Below are 16,490 nucleotides of genomic sequence, written 5' to 3'. Positions count from 1 at the left end.
TGCTATAAAACTCATTGTTCAGGAAGCCAATTTCATACTATTCTATGATATCATATGACACATTGGTAAACATGCTGGAGAAGATGGGGATGGGTAATATATTGGATAGTGAGGAGAGGGAAGACAGTTGGGACTGAGGAGATATATGGGGTAAGTGGTGATAAAGGTGTTTGGACAAGAGCAGGTGTGGTGGAGAAATCACAACCAACAGATGGCTTGGAGCACAGCAGTTCACCTAAAAAGTGAACTGCTGTGCTTATTTACAAATGCCAGGAGCATCAGAAATAAGGGAGCGAAATTGTTTCACCAATTGTGTTTATTCACTAAAAATTGTTGGAATAAGTGAAACATATTTGAATTATTATTATTTTGGTAATCTCCATGGAGTCAAACAGACTCATTGTGGGAGGCCCACAACCAGCATTACGTCTATCATAATGAGCTTTGAAGTTATTTACACTACCTGCATCCAGAGATAGTCTCTCATTCTTCCCATCTTAAAATCCACTCTTTTTTATAATTCTTTCTGTATTAATCTAATAAAATTCCTTAACTAACTTGAAGGTCTCTATCACATCTCCTCTTTTCCTACTATCCACCAACCACTGTAATCCATATTCCCTCAAACACTCTTCATAACAAACACTCCAGAGTCCCAATATCATTCATCTTTGGACTCTCTCTAGTGTTACCAAATCAAAATGAAAACCAGGTGACCAAATTCAAGAACAATAGTCAATATGTGGTCTGACCCAGTGCCTTATATAGAGACACCATCACCACCTCCTCATCCCTACCTGACAATACATTTTTTATCATAGCAGCAATACAATGTGCAGTCTTTGCAGTGCCTGTGATGTACCCTTTGGAACTTCAGTCCACTGTTTACCATTACTCCAAGATCCTGAATCTCATTCACTTCCTAAAGTACAGCTCCACCATTATGGAATGTAGCCTTATATCACTGTATCCCAAAGTGTAACCTTGCATTTATTAAAACTGCAACCCCACTCATTTGTCCAAGTTAAAAGTCTATTCAAATCTTCCTGTAAAGAATTAACATCAGCACTACTCCTAATAATTCTATCTAACTTTGCATCATCGGTAAATATTTGAAGATCCAGTCAAGCCACATGAATATCATTGACAAATAAGTTAAACATTAGGGGGTACCCAAGAACAGAACCCAAAGGCATGCCACTGGTCACTTGCCTTTTCTGAGACACTGCTCCAACATACACAACTTGCTGATATTGTTCAGAAAGCCAATCTCCAATCCATCTAACCTATATACCATCTATTCTTATCCTCTGCAGCTTGAACACCAACTTATCATTGCGATTTGGCGATTGGAATGTCAAAATTGGAACAGACATCAGCAAGGATTATCTCCCATTTGCTGGACCATATGGCTATGGGGAGACAAACGAAAGAGGTTTTGAATCAATTTTGCCTCACAAAATGAACACTCTGTTTCCCCATAACCTTCCAGAAGATGGACATGGACTTCCCTAATGGTAAAACACACAACCAAATTGACTTTATCCTTGTAAGCACAAAATTTAAAAACTTCATCAACCTCACAAGAACCAGATCATTTCCTGGAGCCGACATTGGCAGCGACCACAACATGGTCATCACAACTGTGAATATGAAAATGAGAGAAATATTACCTACAAAATCAACTCGTAAAAGATATAATTTAGATAAATTAAAAGATCCCCAAATAAATGTACTATATAAATATAAACGAAAACAAATTTTTGACACAAGCTTCAAGAAATATAATAATATCGAATCTAAAACCAAATACTTCTCACAAAAGATAACTGAGACAGCTGAAGAAATCCTTGGATACAAAAGGAAAATAAATAACCCATGGATAAACAAAAATATTTTGGACCTATGCGATGAAAGGAGATATTTGAAATCTCATATTAATAGCGGTGATAACAGAGAACAGTATAAAAATATTACTAAGATTATTAAAAAAAGAAATCAAACATGCTAGAAACTTATGGATATTAGATGAATGCAAAAATATAGAAGAGGACTTAAATAAAAATAATTCTAAAAGTGTTTTTTCAATTATCAATAAGTTAACCAAACCTTTTACTGCAATTAATTGGAGCATAGAAGATGAAGATGGAACTCCTATCACGGATAACCAGAAAATAGTTGACAGATGGAAATGTTATGCAATCAAGCTTTTTCAAAAGGACCCTGAACTGACTGATGATATTTTGGATGGAATTTTGCCAGGAGGTTCAGAGGAAGGAGATTATCCGATATTAAAAGAAGAAGTCATTGCAGCAGTTAGCTCCTCAAAAATAGGAAAATCACTGGGGATTGATGGTATTACAATGGAAATGATATGCGAAGGAGGTGACATCATCATAGACACCTTGCTAAATTTATTCCAGTATGTATGGAACACAGAGAATTGGCCTTCTGATTGGCAGACTTCTGTCCTTGTACCTATTCCTAAAAAAGGGAAACAGCAATAAATGTAGCAACTACAGAACAATAAGCCTTATTAGTCATCCAAGCAAAATCCTGTTGAAAATACTATTGTCAAGAATCGAAAAGAAAATAGAAAGCAGACTATCAGACAAACAAGCGGGTTTCTGGAAGTCCAGAAGTACAATCGACCATATTTTTACGATACACATACTAGGCGAAAAATACATAGAACATAACAAAATAATCTGTCACAACTTTTTAGACCTTCAAAAAAGCTTTTGACTCAATATGGCACGAGGCATTAAGGAAAATTTTAGAACATTATGGTATTGACAACAAAATCATTAGGATTATTAAATCTCTTTATTCCTCACATCTGATATGAGAATTGAAATTAAAAATTACAGCAGTGAACCGTTCCAGGCAGAAAGGGGGGGGGGGGATAAGACAGGGATGTATCTTGTCTCCTTTTCTTTTTAATTGTTTTCTGGAATATGTCATAGATGAAGCGCTTCATGAATATGACACTGGAATAGTAGTTGGCAGACTAAGAATAAATAACTTACGTTTTGCAGATGATATCGAACTTCTGGCAGAGAGTGAAGAAGAATTTCAAGAGATAACCAGTTGCGTTTTTGGAACATTAAAAAAATATGGATTATACATAAACCTACAAAAAACAATGATAACCTCAAAATCAGACATTGAATTCTTAAAGATACAAATTGGCAATAAACAAATTGAGAATATAAACAAGTTCACCTATCTAGGAAGCACGTTGAGTCAAGATGGTCGTTCAAAACCGACATTAAATAACGAATTGCTAAGACAACTGTGGCTCTACAGAAGTTAAAACCATTGTGGGGAGATAACAGAATGGCAATCACAACCAGACAAAGACTAATTGGCACCTTGGTGAATTCTATCCTCTTGTATGGTTGTGAGGCCTGGACTTTATTGAGGGAAGATGAGAGGAGACTCCAGTCTTTTGAAATGAAAACTTACAGAAGACTTTTGAGAATTTCCTATACCACACACGAAACCAATGAAAATGTCCAAAAACTGATTGATTCAATAGAGACGGGAGAAAAAGGGAAAATATTCTGAAAGTCATCAGAAGAAGACAGATGAAATGGTTCAGACATGTGGAGAGGGCTAATGGCATTCCAAAGCAAGCACTAGAAGGAACAACCTCGATTAAAATGAACTGATAACATCAAAAAATAGACAAATTCCTCCCTTTCTCAACTGACATCAAGAACAAGAGACCGAGATGATTGGAGGAGGCTAACAAAGATTATCACCTACCAGCCATGAATGACTTAGCGGTCCATTTAGGACTATGGGAGAGAAGAAGAAGAATCAAATTGTGTTGTCTTTTTACGTCGCCTTAGTTGTCTACTACAAAATACAGATTCTGCGTCAAATTTTGCTGCAATTAATTTTGAGCTTTCTACAGTTTCTTTGAAAGTTTCATCAGACCTATAATCATTTAAAAATTAATTTAGATCATTCAATGCATCTAAAGCAAGTTGGAGATTCATAGATGAAGACTGCAGTATTTTGCTGACAAAATTCACTTTATTTAAAATATCATACCAAATCTTTGCCGCCTTTACTATCCTGGTGCCTGTGTGTGTGTCGCACACATTGTGCATATGGCCGGTGTGCCCCTGGTCTTTACAATGCTTGGAACATGTCCTCTAAACATTTGCCATTGTTGACACCCCTTTCCCTGCATTGTGAATCTCATCTGCCACCTGAAGCACAGTTCCACTAATACACTATACACTGCACTCCAAAACTAAAAGCCAATATAAATCATCCTGAAGAGAGATGACACCAGCATAATTCCTTATAACTCCCTTGACTTAGAATCATCAGCAAACAACTGAATATCTCTGGTTAGTGTACATGAAATATCATCAGCAAATAAATATTACAATACTTTATACATTATATTACTTGCTTTATACATTACATCCCTATACATTACTTGCTATTATTGTTCAGGAAGCCAATATCTTACCATTTAAGCAATCCGTTACCCATTTCCATTTTCTTCAGCATGTTTACCAATGTGTCATATGACAATATATCTAATGTGTCAGTCTTGAAAAATACAAGGATGTCCAACACATTTGTCATTTTAGGCCTTTCTTTAGCAATCAAGTTGATTAAAGTGAGACCCACCCCCTTAACAAATCCATATTGGCCATCATAGATAATCCTATGTCTGTTGACCCAACCCTATATTCCATTCATTCCTCTACAAATCTTTATATGTCAACCATTCCCACAGTCTTACACAACTTCTGGTCTCTTAAACTCTAGCCTCACTCAACACTTGATACACTTCTGATTCCTCTATTATCTGTCTCCCTTCTAGGTGTTGCACAGCATTTCATTAAATATTTCCTCTCTGAGGCCATTCCAACAGCTATCGCTACTCACTGTAGCTGTTGTATCATATCTCTCTCTCTTTCTTCGATCTAGCTGCTCTCATTTCCCTGTTCTTTATAGACTTATCATGCATTAGTATCATGAGTGGACTATGATTAGCTTAGGCTAATCCATTTCTCCTTCTCTCTAGACCAAACATAGTACGTTTTCAAGCCATTTCACACTTTACTAAACAGGGTAGTGGTTTTATAATGGATGACAAAATGCCTACTATATAAAGGCATATACAAACATTCTTGCCATAGTGAGATTCAAATCCACAATGTATTGAGGCCAGAGATGCTATTTTGCTTGGCTTGTGCGTGTGTGGAATTGAATATCCAGTTGTTTTAGGCAGCATGTTGTGGAAAGAACACAAATTTCTGCATTTTGCAAAGGAATTCAACAAGGTACTACATGACAAGCTGATATTAAGTCACAATGGACTGATGTATAAGGATTAGATTAGTGGATTAGGTTGAAAATTGTTATCTGATAGATTGTGTGTGGTGGGGGAAGTATCAGGGAGGAGGAAGGTTTCACAGGGCTCAGTACTGGTACATTATTGTTCAAATTCTGTGTCAGTGATACTGTCATTTGACTGTAGGGAAATATTTAATTGTTTGAAGATTATTTGAAACTGAGGAGGGTTATTAGTATTCTTTAAATTGCATTGTATAAGTTTACGTCATCATCATCATCAAATTCCTGCCATGTACCCACAAGGGGTGTACAGGATATGATAGCACTACATGAAAAAAATTACATCATTACTAACTTCCTATCTACAATTTTCCTCTAAATCAGTCTGTTACTTGTCAAGACTCCAACATTATCAGATTTTATATTTCTGTCGTCTAAGGCACTTTGTACCGTATCAATCCACCTATATCTTGGTCTTCCTCTGGGTGGTTTTCCTGCAAACTTGGCAGAGAACACTTGTTTTGCCAATCTTTCCTCGCCCATTCTGTTTAAATGACCATACCACCTGAGATAGCTCTGCTAACGCATTCCTGGTTGCTGACACTGTCAAGTTCTTTCCTAATATCCTCATTTTTAATATGATATTGCCATTGTTGCCATTTGTTCATGCCTCTAATCTTTCTCAGGACTCTCATATCTGCGGTTTCTAGTCTTTGGTCAAGTGTTTTACTTCTGACCCAGCTCTCAGATCCATAAGTTAAAACTGGTTTGAACACTGTCTTGTATACAGCTAATTTAGTGTTCCGACTAATTTCTCTCTTATTCCATATGAATTTATTCAATTTACTTCCTACCATACCAGCTTTGCTGATTCTGTCGTCTATTTCTATATTTAATTTATCATCTTCAGTAAAAATCGTGCCTAAGTAGCTGAAATGTTACACTTGTTCCACAGGTTCTCCATTCACAACACAGTTGACATTTTCAATGATTCTGCCTATTTTCATTGTCTTTGTCTTTTTATTGCTGACCTTCATACCATATCTATTACAACAGTTATTCAATTTAGTCAGAGAATCTTGCAGACTTGTTTACGTATCAGGACTAAATTAGCTGATTGCGTTGAAATGGCTATTGTGTATGCAGAGGGACAGAGCTTCAGAGAGAGGAAAGATTACAAGTGGGATTCTTCAGGGCTCAATACTGGGACCATTACTGTTCAACTTTTTTTAAGTGAGTGATATTGTCACTGGGTTTAGGGAGGAATGTTTGCCACTGATGAAGTTAGGAAAGGTTATTACTACTCACAGTGCCAATGTTTTGGCTCTTCAGAAAAGTGGCGGCCAGCCTGGTTTGCTGAGTGGTACATTAACTACTCAGGCTGTAGGTTTGAATTCCACTGTGGGCATGGATGCTTTGTGAATGTCTTGAGACAATAGATGAATTTTTACCATCCACGGTGAGACCGTCATCCTGCTTAATGAATAAAAAATGTTTAAATATACATATAAAATAATAAAGAAAATCTCAGCCCATTTACAGTACTAATGTACTATAAGTTTGTGAGCAAGAGTCACTAGAAAAGAAACAAAAAAAAAAAAACAAACTAGGATTTGGATAAGGCTAGAAAAGTGGACAAATGAATGGGAACTTAAGTTTAATGTAGGGAAGTGTAAGGATTTTTAAAATTTGTGATCCACAGATGGGAGGTCTATATACTGTATTGGATAGAACTATGCTGGCAGATACAAGGAACCTTGATTGAGGTGATGACAAATAGAAATATGAAGTTCAGGGGACATATTGCAATAGTAGTGAAGATCCTCTGTGTTGCTTCACTACTATAATAATAAAAAGGACATTGCCTAGCAAAGGCAAGAGGATGATGATTCCAGTTATATCAGGCTACATATTCATTACTGTACTCAATTCTAGGCACTAGGATTTGAAGCAGATGAAGTAACTTTAGAGAAGGTACAAAAGTGAGTAACATAAATGATATCAGGACTGCAAAATGTTGGTTATGTGGTAAAACTGAGAACATATAATGTGCAGAAAGTTTTTGGTATAGAAGATGAAGGGGTGATATGATTGAGACTTGTAAGTTGTTGAGAAGTATTTAGCAGATGAACAGTGGGAAGATTTTTTATATGAAAGACCAAAGGGTGAGGACAATGACTATCACTGGAAGTCACAAAAGTGAGTAGTGAGTAAAAGAGTAAGAAGTAATATCTTTGCATAGAGAATGGTAAAAGCATGTAATGCATTGCTTGTGAGGACATCATACTCTCTCTCTCTCTTAGTCAATGCCACAGATGGAGAGAGTGCAGGCTGTAAATTAGTTTAAATATACTGTATATATCCTCCTCCTCATACACATATTAGGCACTAGTGGCCCATTATCTTTGTATTAGGCATGGTTTATTACAATTCAAAACCGGTGTGTACTATGTCTGTAGATACATGTGTTCATGGGGCTGGTTTGCCTGTTCTGGGGGACAAAAAATCGAGTTTTCAGGTGAATAAAACCCTTTACCTCCATATGAGACCGGCTAACTCATCTTTGGTTAAAAGAGACCAGGTAAAGGTTCCTCACATCTTGGACAGGAATCGAACCCAGGTCTTTCTGACAAAAGGGTTTTATCTATACCGACTGAGCTACGGAGGCCGAAATATACTGAATATAATAGGCTTGAAATGAGTTTAATGTGTACCATGACAGACTTTGTGCTGCCTAAAGCAGATCTGCAAGTGTCTTGAATAATAATAACAATAAAATGCATGTTGTTATTATTTCCTTTTGATTTTTTAACGATACTTGTGACATAATGATTAGAAATATATACACATTAGCACAAGAATAATGTTTAATTTGCCAAATATTTCGGTCTGAATATTACAGACCATCTTCAGTGGCTACATAGGAATAGTTTTTTTTAAAAAACAAAGTGGAATACGAACAATTGATCATTCATACATAGAATGAGACGCGTGATGTCATATCGCTAAGTATTAGAAGAGTAAACATTTAAAAAAAAAAAACATAAAGATAATAATTCAGAAATTCATATATAATGATCTTAAATAACATTAGACTGATAAAAATAAATAAAATAAAAATAAAAAATTTAATGTGTTATCCTGATTAAACTTTCCCAAATTTTTGATATAGATATACAGTCATTACGATTCAAGTTAGGACATTGAAGTAAGGCCTCTACACTTTCTTTAAATAAACGTTCAAATTTGTAGTGACATCTGTGTAGGAGGAGAGTCTTGGATGTTGTGATTTGTTTCTAATCCATGCTGAGCTAATCCAGATTTCTCAGGTTTGTTGTGTTGAATTGATGCTCTTGAATTCTTTTTTCTATGGAACGTCCAGTTTGTCCAAAGTAAGAAAGATTACAATTACAAGGAACTTGATACACACCAGGTAGAGACAAGGTTGAGCGTTTATCTTTAGATGAAGGAAATATGAATAATTCATATTCAGAGAGAAATATTTGGCAAATTAAACATTATTCTTGTGCTAACGTGTATATATTTCTAATTATTATTTCCTGACCTGCAACTCCTTAAGCTCATCCACCATTTGCACTTTCACCACCCTCTCAGGCAATGCATTCCATGCCAAAAACTTCTTACCTCTTTACTTACTATTTTCTTTTGCAGCTTCTGGGGATAGCCCTTTGTCCTTCTTCCTTTCCCCTCATTCAACCATATGAAAAATCTTCCAATTGTCAATCCAATAATAACCTTTCAACAGTTTAAATACTTCAATGATATCCCCCTTTATCTTCTATCCCTCAAACTCTGTAGTTTGTATGCCTTCAGTCTATCCTCATAACCAACCTTGAACAATCCTGATATCATTTTTGCTCTACATCACTGCACTCTCTTTAAGGTTATTTCATTCTCTTCAAATCCAGGTTGCGATCTCTGCACAGAAATCCAGATGTAGTCTGATCAAAACCAGGGCCGCCTCTAGGAATTTTGCCACCCCTTCTCCCTTATTTTTCATATAGTTTATGCCTACTTTGCTGCCCCAAAAAAACCCCGTGCAGTAGCATATTTTGCCACCCCTTCTCCCTTATTTTTCGTATAGTCGCCCTGTGTAGTAGCATATTTTGCCACCCCGAGCAAATGCACGTCATGCACCATCGCTAGAGCTGGCCCTGAAGAAAGCTTTATACAATAGGATCACAACCTGTTTATCGCTTGTGGTCAACGTCCACCACAATACTGCAGCAATTCTCTGAGCTGTTTTCACAACCTTTGTAGTACATTCTCTGAACTTCAACCTTCTGTTCACAATCACCCCAAGATCCCTTGCTTCCTCCACTTCTTCCAGTACAACTCCACCAAGTGAGTAGTATGAAGCATCCCAAATCTCAAAACCTTACATTTAATTGCAGTAAATGATATCCCCATTCATTTGGCCTATCTTTCCAGTTTATTCAAATTGTCTTGAAGAGCCAAAACATCAGCATCATTATTAATAACCTTCCTGAGTTTCACATCTGCAAACGACTGAACATCTCCTGTAGTCTAGTAACAATATCACTGATAAAGATTGAATAGTATAGTAATGGTCCCAGAACTGAACCCTGTGGAACTTTCTATCAGAAAGCTAGTTATCAATCCAACGTTTATATAAAGAAAGTGCTAAAGTCTTACTTCATAGACCTAATCTTAATTGGAATGATTGTCTCACTATTCTAAAGGTTTGGAAATTGTTATCCTCAATTGTATTAAATTAATTTATCTGTTATATTTTAATTTAGTTTTAATTTCAGCCCATTAGTTTTAATTCATTAACATGCAGCTGTATATACAGCTGTGTGTTAATGAATTCCAATTTAAACAATTTAAACATGCATACTACTGTTTTTTAATTCATTTCATATTGCTGTTCAATAATTGTACTGATGATGTCTTTCATCAGTACAAAAATAAAAAATAAAAATAAAATAATAAAAAATATTTACATAATAAAAAAGTTATTTACTGTGGCATATGTGTTATTCTATAGCTATGGATACTCTACAGGATTCACTATATAAAAAAGTTGTGTATGGGAGAGCAATATTTCAGAAGGGCAGAGTCACTAGCAGTGTGCCCCAAGTGTGTGTTTTGGGGAATACTGCTGTATGACTCATATGTTATTTATATTGGGGAAGCTTTGAATGGCGATATGCAGTTATTTGAATATCACCACTCATAACTGGAAAGAACTATGAGAGGAGGAGATGTGGCTTTGCAAGAGGACTTGAATACACTGGGTGAATAGGCAATTGAACTGGCAACCCCCACTCACATGTTGCAAAATGTTTTAAATTTGGGAGCAAAGATAGAAGGTAGAATATACAACTGGTGGGGGCATTTTAGCAAAAGTGGTGGAGATCTGTAAATGATGGTAGATAAGAACCTAAAATTTAGGTGACACATTGCTAATATTGCGAGGACAGCACAACACTATGCCAATGATGTCAAAGGCACTGACATGTAGAAGTAAGGAGGTTATGGTTCCATTCATCAGGCTGCATGCAGATTACTTTGCACAGATTTCTTCACCTGGTTTTCAAAAGGATAGAGATATTGGAAAGGGTTCAGTTTCCAAATGAATAAGGTGGTTTCTGGTCTCTGAAATGTTGTGTATGAAGAGGATTGAGGAAATGCAATTTACAAAGTCTAATGAATAGGAGATGGAGGGAGATATGATTGAAACACATGAGTTGATAAGGGATTATTGCTAGATTATTGTGGTGTTTTTCATATAAGGGAGGAGAGACCATCCCTGGAAGCTGTGGTTGTGAGGGGGGGGGGAGTAGATTTTTTGTCATGGAGAGAGTGGTGGGTGATTGAAATGTGTTACCTGAGAGTGCGGTAAGTGCAGAGACTGAATGTACTTTAGGTATAGTGTGAAGAGCCACGTGTGTGAGAGTGGACCTTCTACAATGAGTCTTTTGATTCCCTGGAAGTATAATGATGATGATGATAATAATAATAATAATTGGAAATTCCATTTTTGTAATCTTTTTAGCTGCATTGATTATTGATATTTCCATTTATTTCAGATGTTTGCTGTGATCATGTGGAGGGAGGAATGTACATAGGGCCTGAATTTCTTCTTGGTCAAGTATATGATGGTAGCCTTGGGATGGAGGAGGGGGAGACAGTAGTTCTTTACCGACCTGTTTATGTGTGTGTTCGTAATCGGGCTAGTTCCCTATCAACCAAGCAAGATGTCAACAAATCTCGCAACAGTGAAGATGAGAGTTTGAATCATCATCATCGAGGTAAGGACAACATAAATAGGGTGTGAAGCTAAAGGTATCAAAATAAATGCCAAAAGAATTCTTCAGCTAGTTAGCCATATGGACACCTTATTGCAAGGCAGTTCTGGCTTTGGTCATTTCATACCACAACCCTGGTTATCAAGTTGTGATGTAACTGTGTGAGGTCAGTGCATTTGTCAAAGCAACTCCCACTGGTGGATATACCAAGCAGTTCCAACAAAGGTTCATATTGTGTGGAGTAAATCAGAAGTTCAGTGTTTACTGTGAACAACAGATAACGAAGGTATTCTCAATAAGAAAATTCAAACCTGTGACATAGAAACTGCTTTTATTACCTGCTCTTAGCAAGCTAATGCCTAAGTAAATATTCACTATACATAAACACACTAATTACTCCTCTCTCTCTCTCTCTCTGTTCATTAATTTATCAATTTAGATATGTTTAACCTGTCCACATCAAATTTTGATAAACAAAATACTCTACATAAAGTAAAAGATGCATAAGTTCATTGGCTTACATGATTCTACAGACTCAGACATCAATTCAAAATTTTTTGTTCATCCATTAAACTCCTGCACAAGTGTTATTGCATGTGTTGATCTAGTAATGATTCAGTATTTCTGATGTTAAAGATCTATATCTTTTGGGATGGTTTATCATGGGATGATCGAAATTTATTACACTTAATATTACACTAACCCTTAACTGTGCTAGTGAAATATCACACACTTGTTTGCTGGTAAGGCTATCTAGGATCAACAAAATAACATCCCAGTAAAATAAAAGTTATAAAAGACAATTTATTTAAAATTAATTAATTTAACAAAAAAGTACATATTCTTATTACATGCTGATACTTATATATGTTACATTTAAAAAACAGTCCTATATATGACTATATATATGACTCCTATATATACACATGCATATACTGTATATAGTATCAAAAAATGGGTACAGTCAACATCCAAGGAAAACATGTCTTCCACATTTTTTACATATCTTTAATTTTTCAGTCTTTGTTTCTTTGACCATAATTGCATCATCCTTTATGTGGCAGATTTTGTTATGGATGATATTAAGTTTCCATTTACCTGTTTAATACTACTATCTAGAAGTCAGTCACTTGATAAAGGGTGCCAATCTCTGATTCATATACTCCTGAATATATGAATCTAGCATTTTTTTTTTCATGTGTGTAAATTTTCATCTGATGGCAATTAATTATCATATGCTGTTGACTGCTATATATACACATGCATGCATATACTGTATATAGTATCAAAAATGGGTATAAGTCAACATCTAGTGTTGACTTAAACGGCTGACTCAATTAAACCCACTGCAGCCTTTGGGTCACAAATGCTGCGATGAAAGCAAAATCCAAATACTTAAGTATTTGGATTTTGGGTGGAGTGGAGAGCATCTCCACTTTTCAGTTTGTAGGCTTTGGATTCAAATCATGTTGTGGCATGAATGATGCTTGTTAATATCTTCTATACAATACTTCACATAGCAAGTAATTTTCATTGCTTAGTATGAGGCAACCACCCTGATATAAGAGCTTAAAGTAGTACTAAAGAATTGCAGGTATTTTCAAAATGCTTATTAGCAATCATTTTCAAATCTCATGGGAATTCTGAATGGTAGTATATGTAATTTGCTTTCACCTGAAAATGAAAATAAATATGTGCAACTGCATCATTTTAAATGCTTTGTATTTAAGAAAATACATATTAATTTTGCCAAGTATTTAAGAGTTTAAATGTATGCTTTACTATTTTTTAAATTATTAAAATTTCCATCTTATTAAGGAGATTTTCACAGTATTATCACAATTATTTTATTACAAAAGGATTATCAATATACATAGGCATGTTGCAAAGGTGCATAGTTGAATCTTCAAGATTAAATTAACAAAAACTAAATTATAAAAATATGAAATATATGAAAGAATGCTATAAATTAAATATGATTAAAATTAAACTAAAAATCACTACAAACTCTTCTACTTTTTATGGGAAGTATATTTTTAAATGGCTTTAGGTTCTTGCTAATTCATCACAAATCTTTCCGAGGTCAACTTTATAGATAACTGCTATATTAAATCAAGCAGTCCATATTTATTTACTACAGGAAGTGGACAATGCAAGGAATCTTGGGTTGATTAGATAAAAATTTGAAGTTTAGGACACATATTGCAAAGGTAGTGAAGGTAACCCAGAACTGCTGCAGTACCAAGAAGGAATTTGCATAATAAAGATAAAAGAGCAGTGATTCCATTGTATAAAGTGCAGATCAGGTCATACATCTGGATTACTGTTCCCAGATCTGGTCACCAGGATTTAAAGAGGAAAAGTTAACCTTGGAGAAAGTACAGAGGCAGGTAACTGAAATGATGTCAAGACTCCACAGTTTTAGTTATTAGGAGAGATTGAGGACATGCAAACTGAGAATTTGTGGATAGAAGACAAGGGGGAGGGGGGGGAATATAATCGAGGCATTTAAATCATTGAGAAGTATATTCAGGATTGACAAAGAAGAGATTTTTCATGTAGTAGAACAAGGACAAGAAACCATCTCCTGTTCTACTAGATTTTCATCTAGTAGAACAAGGACAAGGAAATTGCAAAAGGAGGTGGTAAGTAGGAAGGTGAGAAGTTTTTTTGCATGGAGGGTAGTTGGACCATGGAATTCATTGGCTGAATTCCATGGAACTGAACACAATCAGTTCCATGATCACTGACCAAACATTTCTACATTCTCCCGCCATTTCTGTTATAGTATACAAGGATTCAGATTATCAGGGAGTTTTTTAAATCTTTTTTCAAAGTTGTTGAAGAATGTATATGGAATCTCTGTGCTTTATAGGTAGAGAGGGAGGTTCGGCTTTTAAGACATAATATGCTGGAATTGATTATTCAGTTTTTGTATTGCATGCCTTTGTAAGTTCACCTTGATGTATTTTGCATGACCTTCCTGTCTGCACTACGTATCTTTTTCTACATATGCAGCACATTTTATATACTTGCCTCCCTCTTTTTTTTTTTTTTATCCTGTAGAATTTATGCATTTAGAGAACTTCAGAAAGCATACAAGCCTACTAACTTGCATAAATGCTGTTTCAATACCAAAGCACATTGATATGTGACATTCTTAACACATTTGTGCTGGGTTATATATTGCGCCAGTTGCACATCAGGCAGGAACTTGCCTAACCATTTTATGTCCTTTCTACTTCTTAAGGAAGGCTCATTTACAGAGATGTCAATATCAACAGGATGCTAGTTTACATTTTTTTTTTTTTTTTCTGGTAGAATTTTTACGTAAAACATTATGAACTTGCAATTTATATTATAAATATTTCAAGGAATTAAAAAAAAAAGGAAAAAAAAAAACACATAATTTCAAGATTTTGATTATACAAAGATAGGGTAGGGTAATCAGGAATGCTGCTGATATGCAGTATTTGCAGAATGATTTGAATAGGTTGGAATTGTGGGCATTGGAAAATGAATATCATTTCAATGTCAGTATGCAAAGTCATGCACTTTGGCATGATTAGATATCCAATGTCATATTATATTGGTGGGGTTATGCTAGAAGAAACTGATCAGGGTAAGGATCCTAGTGTTAGTAGATAGGAAGTTGAAGTTAAGGAGCCATGTAGCAAAGATTGCATATACAACTCAAAAGATAATTACAATGCTGAAACAAACTTTAAGTATAAAGATAAGGATGTCATTTTGCCTCATTACAAGGCCTTGATAAGACCTCACTTGAATTATTGTGCACAGGTCTGGTCTCCTGGTTCAAAGAGAGAGCAAAGGAGAGTGTTATAAATTATATCAGGATTGTGGAATACTGATTATGAAGACAGATTGAGACTGCAGACACTAGCAAATAGAAGAGAGGGGGGTGATATGATTGAAACTTGCAAATTTCTGAAAGGGTCATACAGGATTTCAGTTGATGGAATTTTTCATTTTATGGAGGGTGGGGAAAGGATAAGAGGGTATCCTTGGAAGCTGAGAATGAATGCTGCTAAGAAGTGGGTGAGGGCTAGATTTTTCTCTCATAGAGTGGTACATGATTGGAATGGATTGTCATTGGCTGTTATGTGTATAAACAGTGTGAATTCAAGTACAAGTATGATATCTGGTGTGTGTAGTATATGGCCTCCCTCGATGAGTCCCTGACCACATGGAGGTCTCTCTTAATAATAATGATTATTATTATTATGTGACACCTCCAAGGTGTCCAATGACTCATCTCAGGAGGGCACTCCACTCTACTCTACTCCACTACACACATCTACCATCTACTTATTTCTCCTACTATACACAACTGCTATCAATGCCATCTACTGCCCATCATCACCACCAACAGTATTTTTTTGTCTGTAAATTGCATGTGTTCTGAAGGCCAATTTGCCTATATGTGGGATGAAAAACCAGAGTTTCTGGGAGAAAAACCATACTGCCTCAGCATGAGATCGGCTAACTCACCTTCAAATGAAAAAGACCCTATAAGGATTCTTCTCATAATGATGAGAATCAAACTTAGGCCTTTTCCAATTGTGCTACAGAGATGCTATAATTGAGATATAATGGCTATAGGAATGGCAACACTACCTCACAATCTGATGGCAACAAAATCTGCTGCAAATGTGGAAAGTAGTTGTGTAGTTCACACTGGCCAGAGAACTCACACAGTTTACAGCCATTTGCAGGCTGTAGGTGGTGTTAATGGTTGTTAATGCCATTTTATGTAGTTGAAGGATTAAGTAGTGAAGATGGCGGTTTATGTGGAGTGCCATTCTCTCCTACAATGAGTCTTTGAACTAGCTGATGAGTATTTTC

The 16,490-nt window shown here is 35.7% G+C and overlaps 1 protein-coding gene across 1 annotated transcript in view; it reads left to right on the top strand.

Moving 5' to 3' along the window:
* LOC150093022 (arrestin domain-containing protein 3-like) overlaps positions 1 to 11,653 on the top strand; it is a 118,577-nt gene extending 106,924 nt beyond the window's left edge. Inside the window, exon 8 of the mRNA XM_090414127.1 lies at positions 11,406 to 11,653. Coding sequence (XP_090270253.1) covers positions 11,406 to 11,653 — 248 coding nt within the window. The remainder of the gene's footprint in view (positions 1 to 11,405) is intronic.
* Positions 11,654 to 16,490: the final 4,837 nt, after the last annotated feature.

This window comes from Typopeltis vanoorti, chromosome 24 (genome assembly GCF_054136105.1).
Source record: "Typopeltis vanoorti isolate ZY-2024b chromosome 24, IOZ_Tvanoo_1.0, whole genome shotgun sequence".
Lineage (NCBI taxonomy): Eukaryota > Metazoa > Arthropoda > Arachnida > Uropygi > Thelyphonidae > Typopeltis > Typopeltis vanoorti.
The sequence above is the reverse complement of the archived record's forward strand: the minus strand, read 5'-3'. Positions and strand labels throughout refer to the sequence as shown.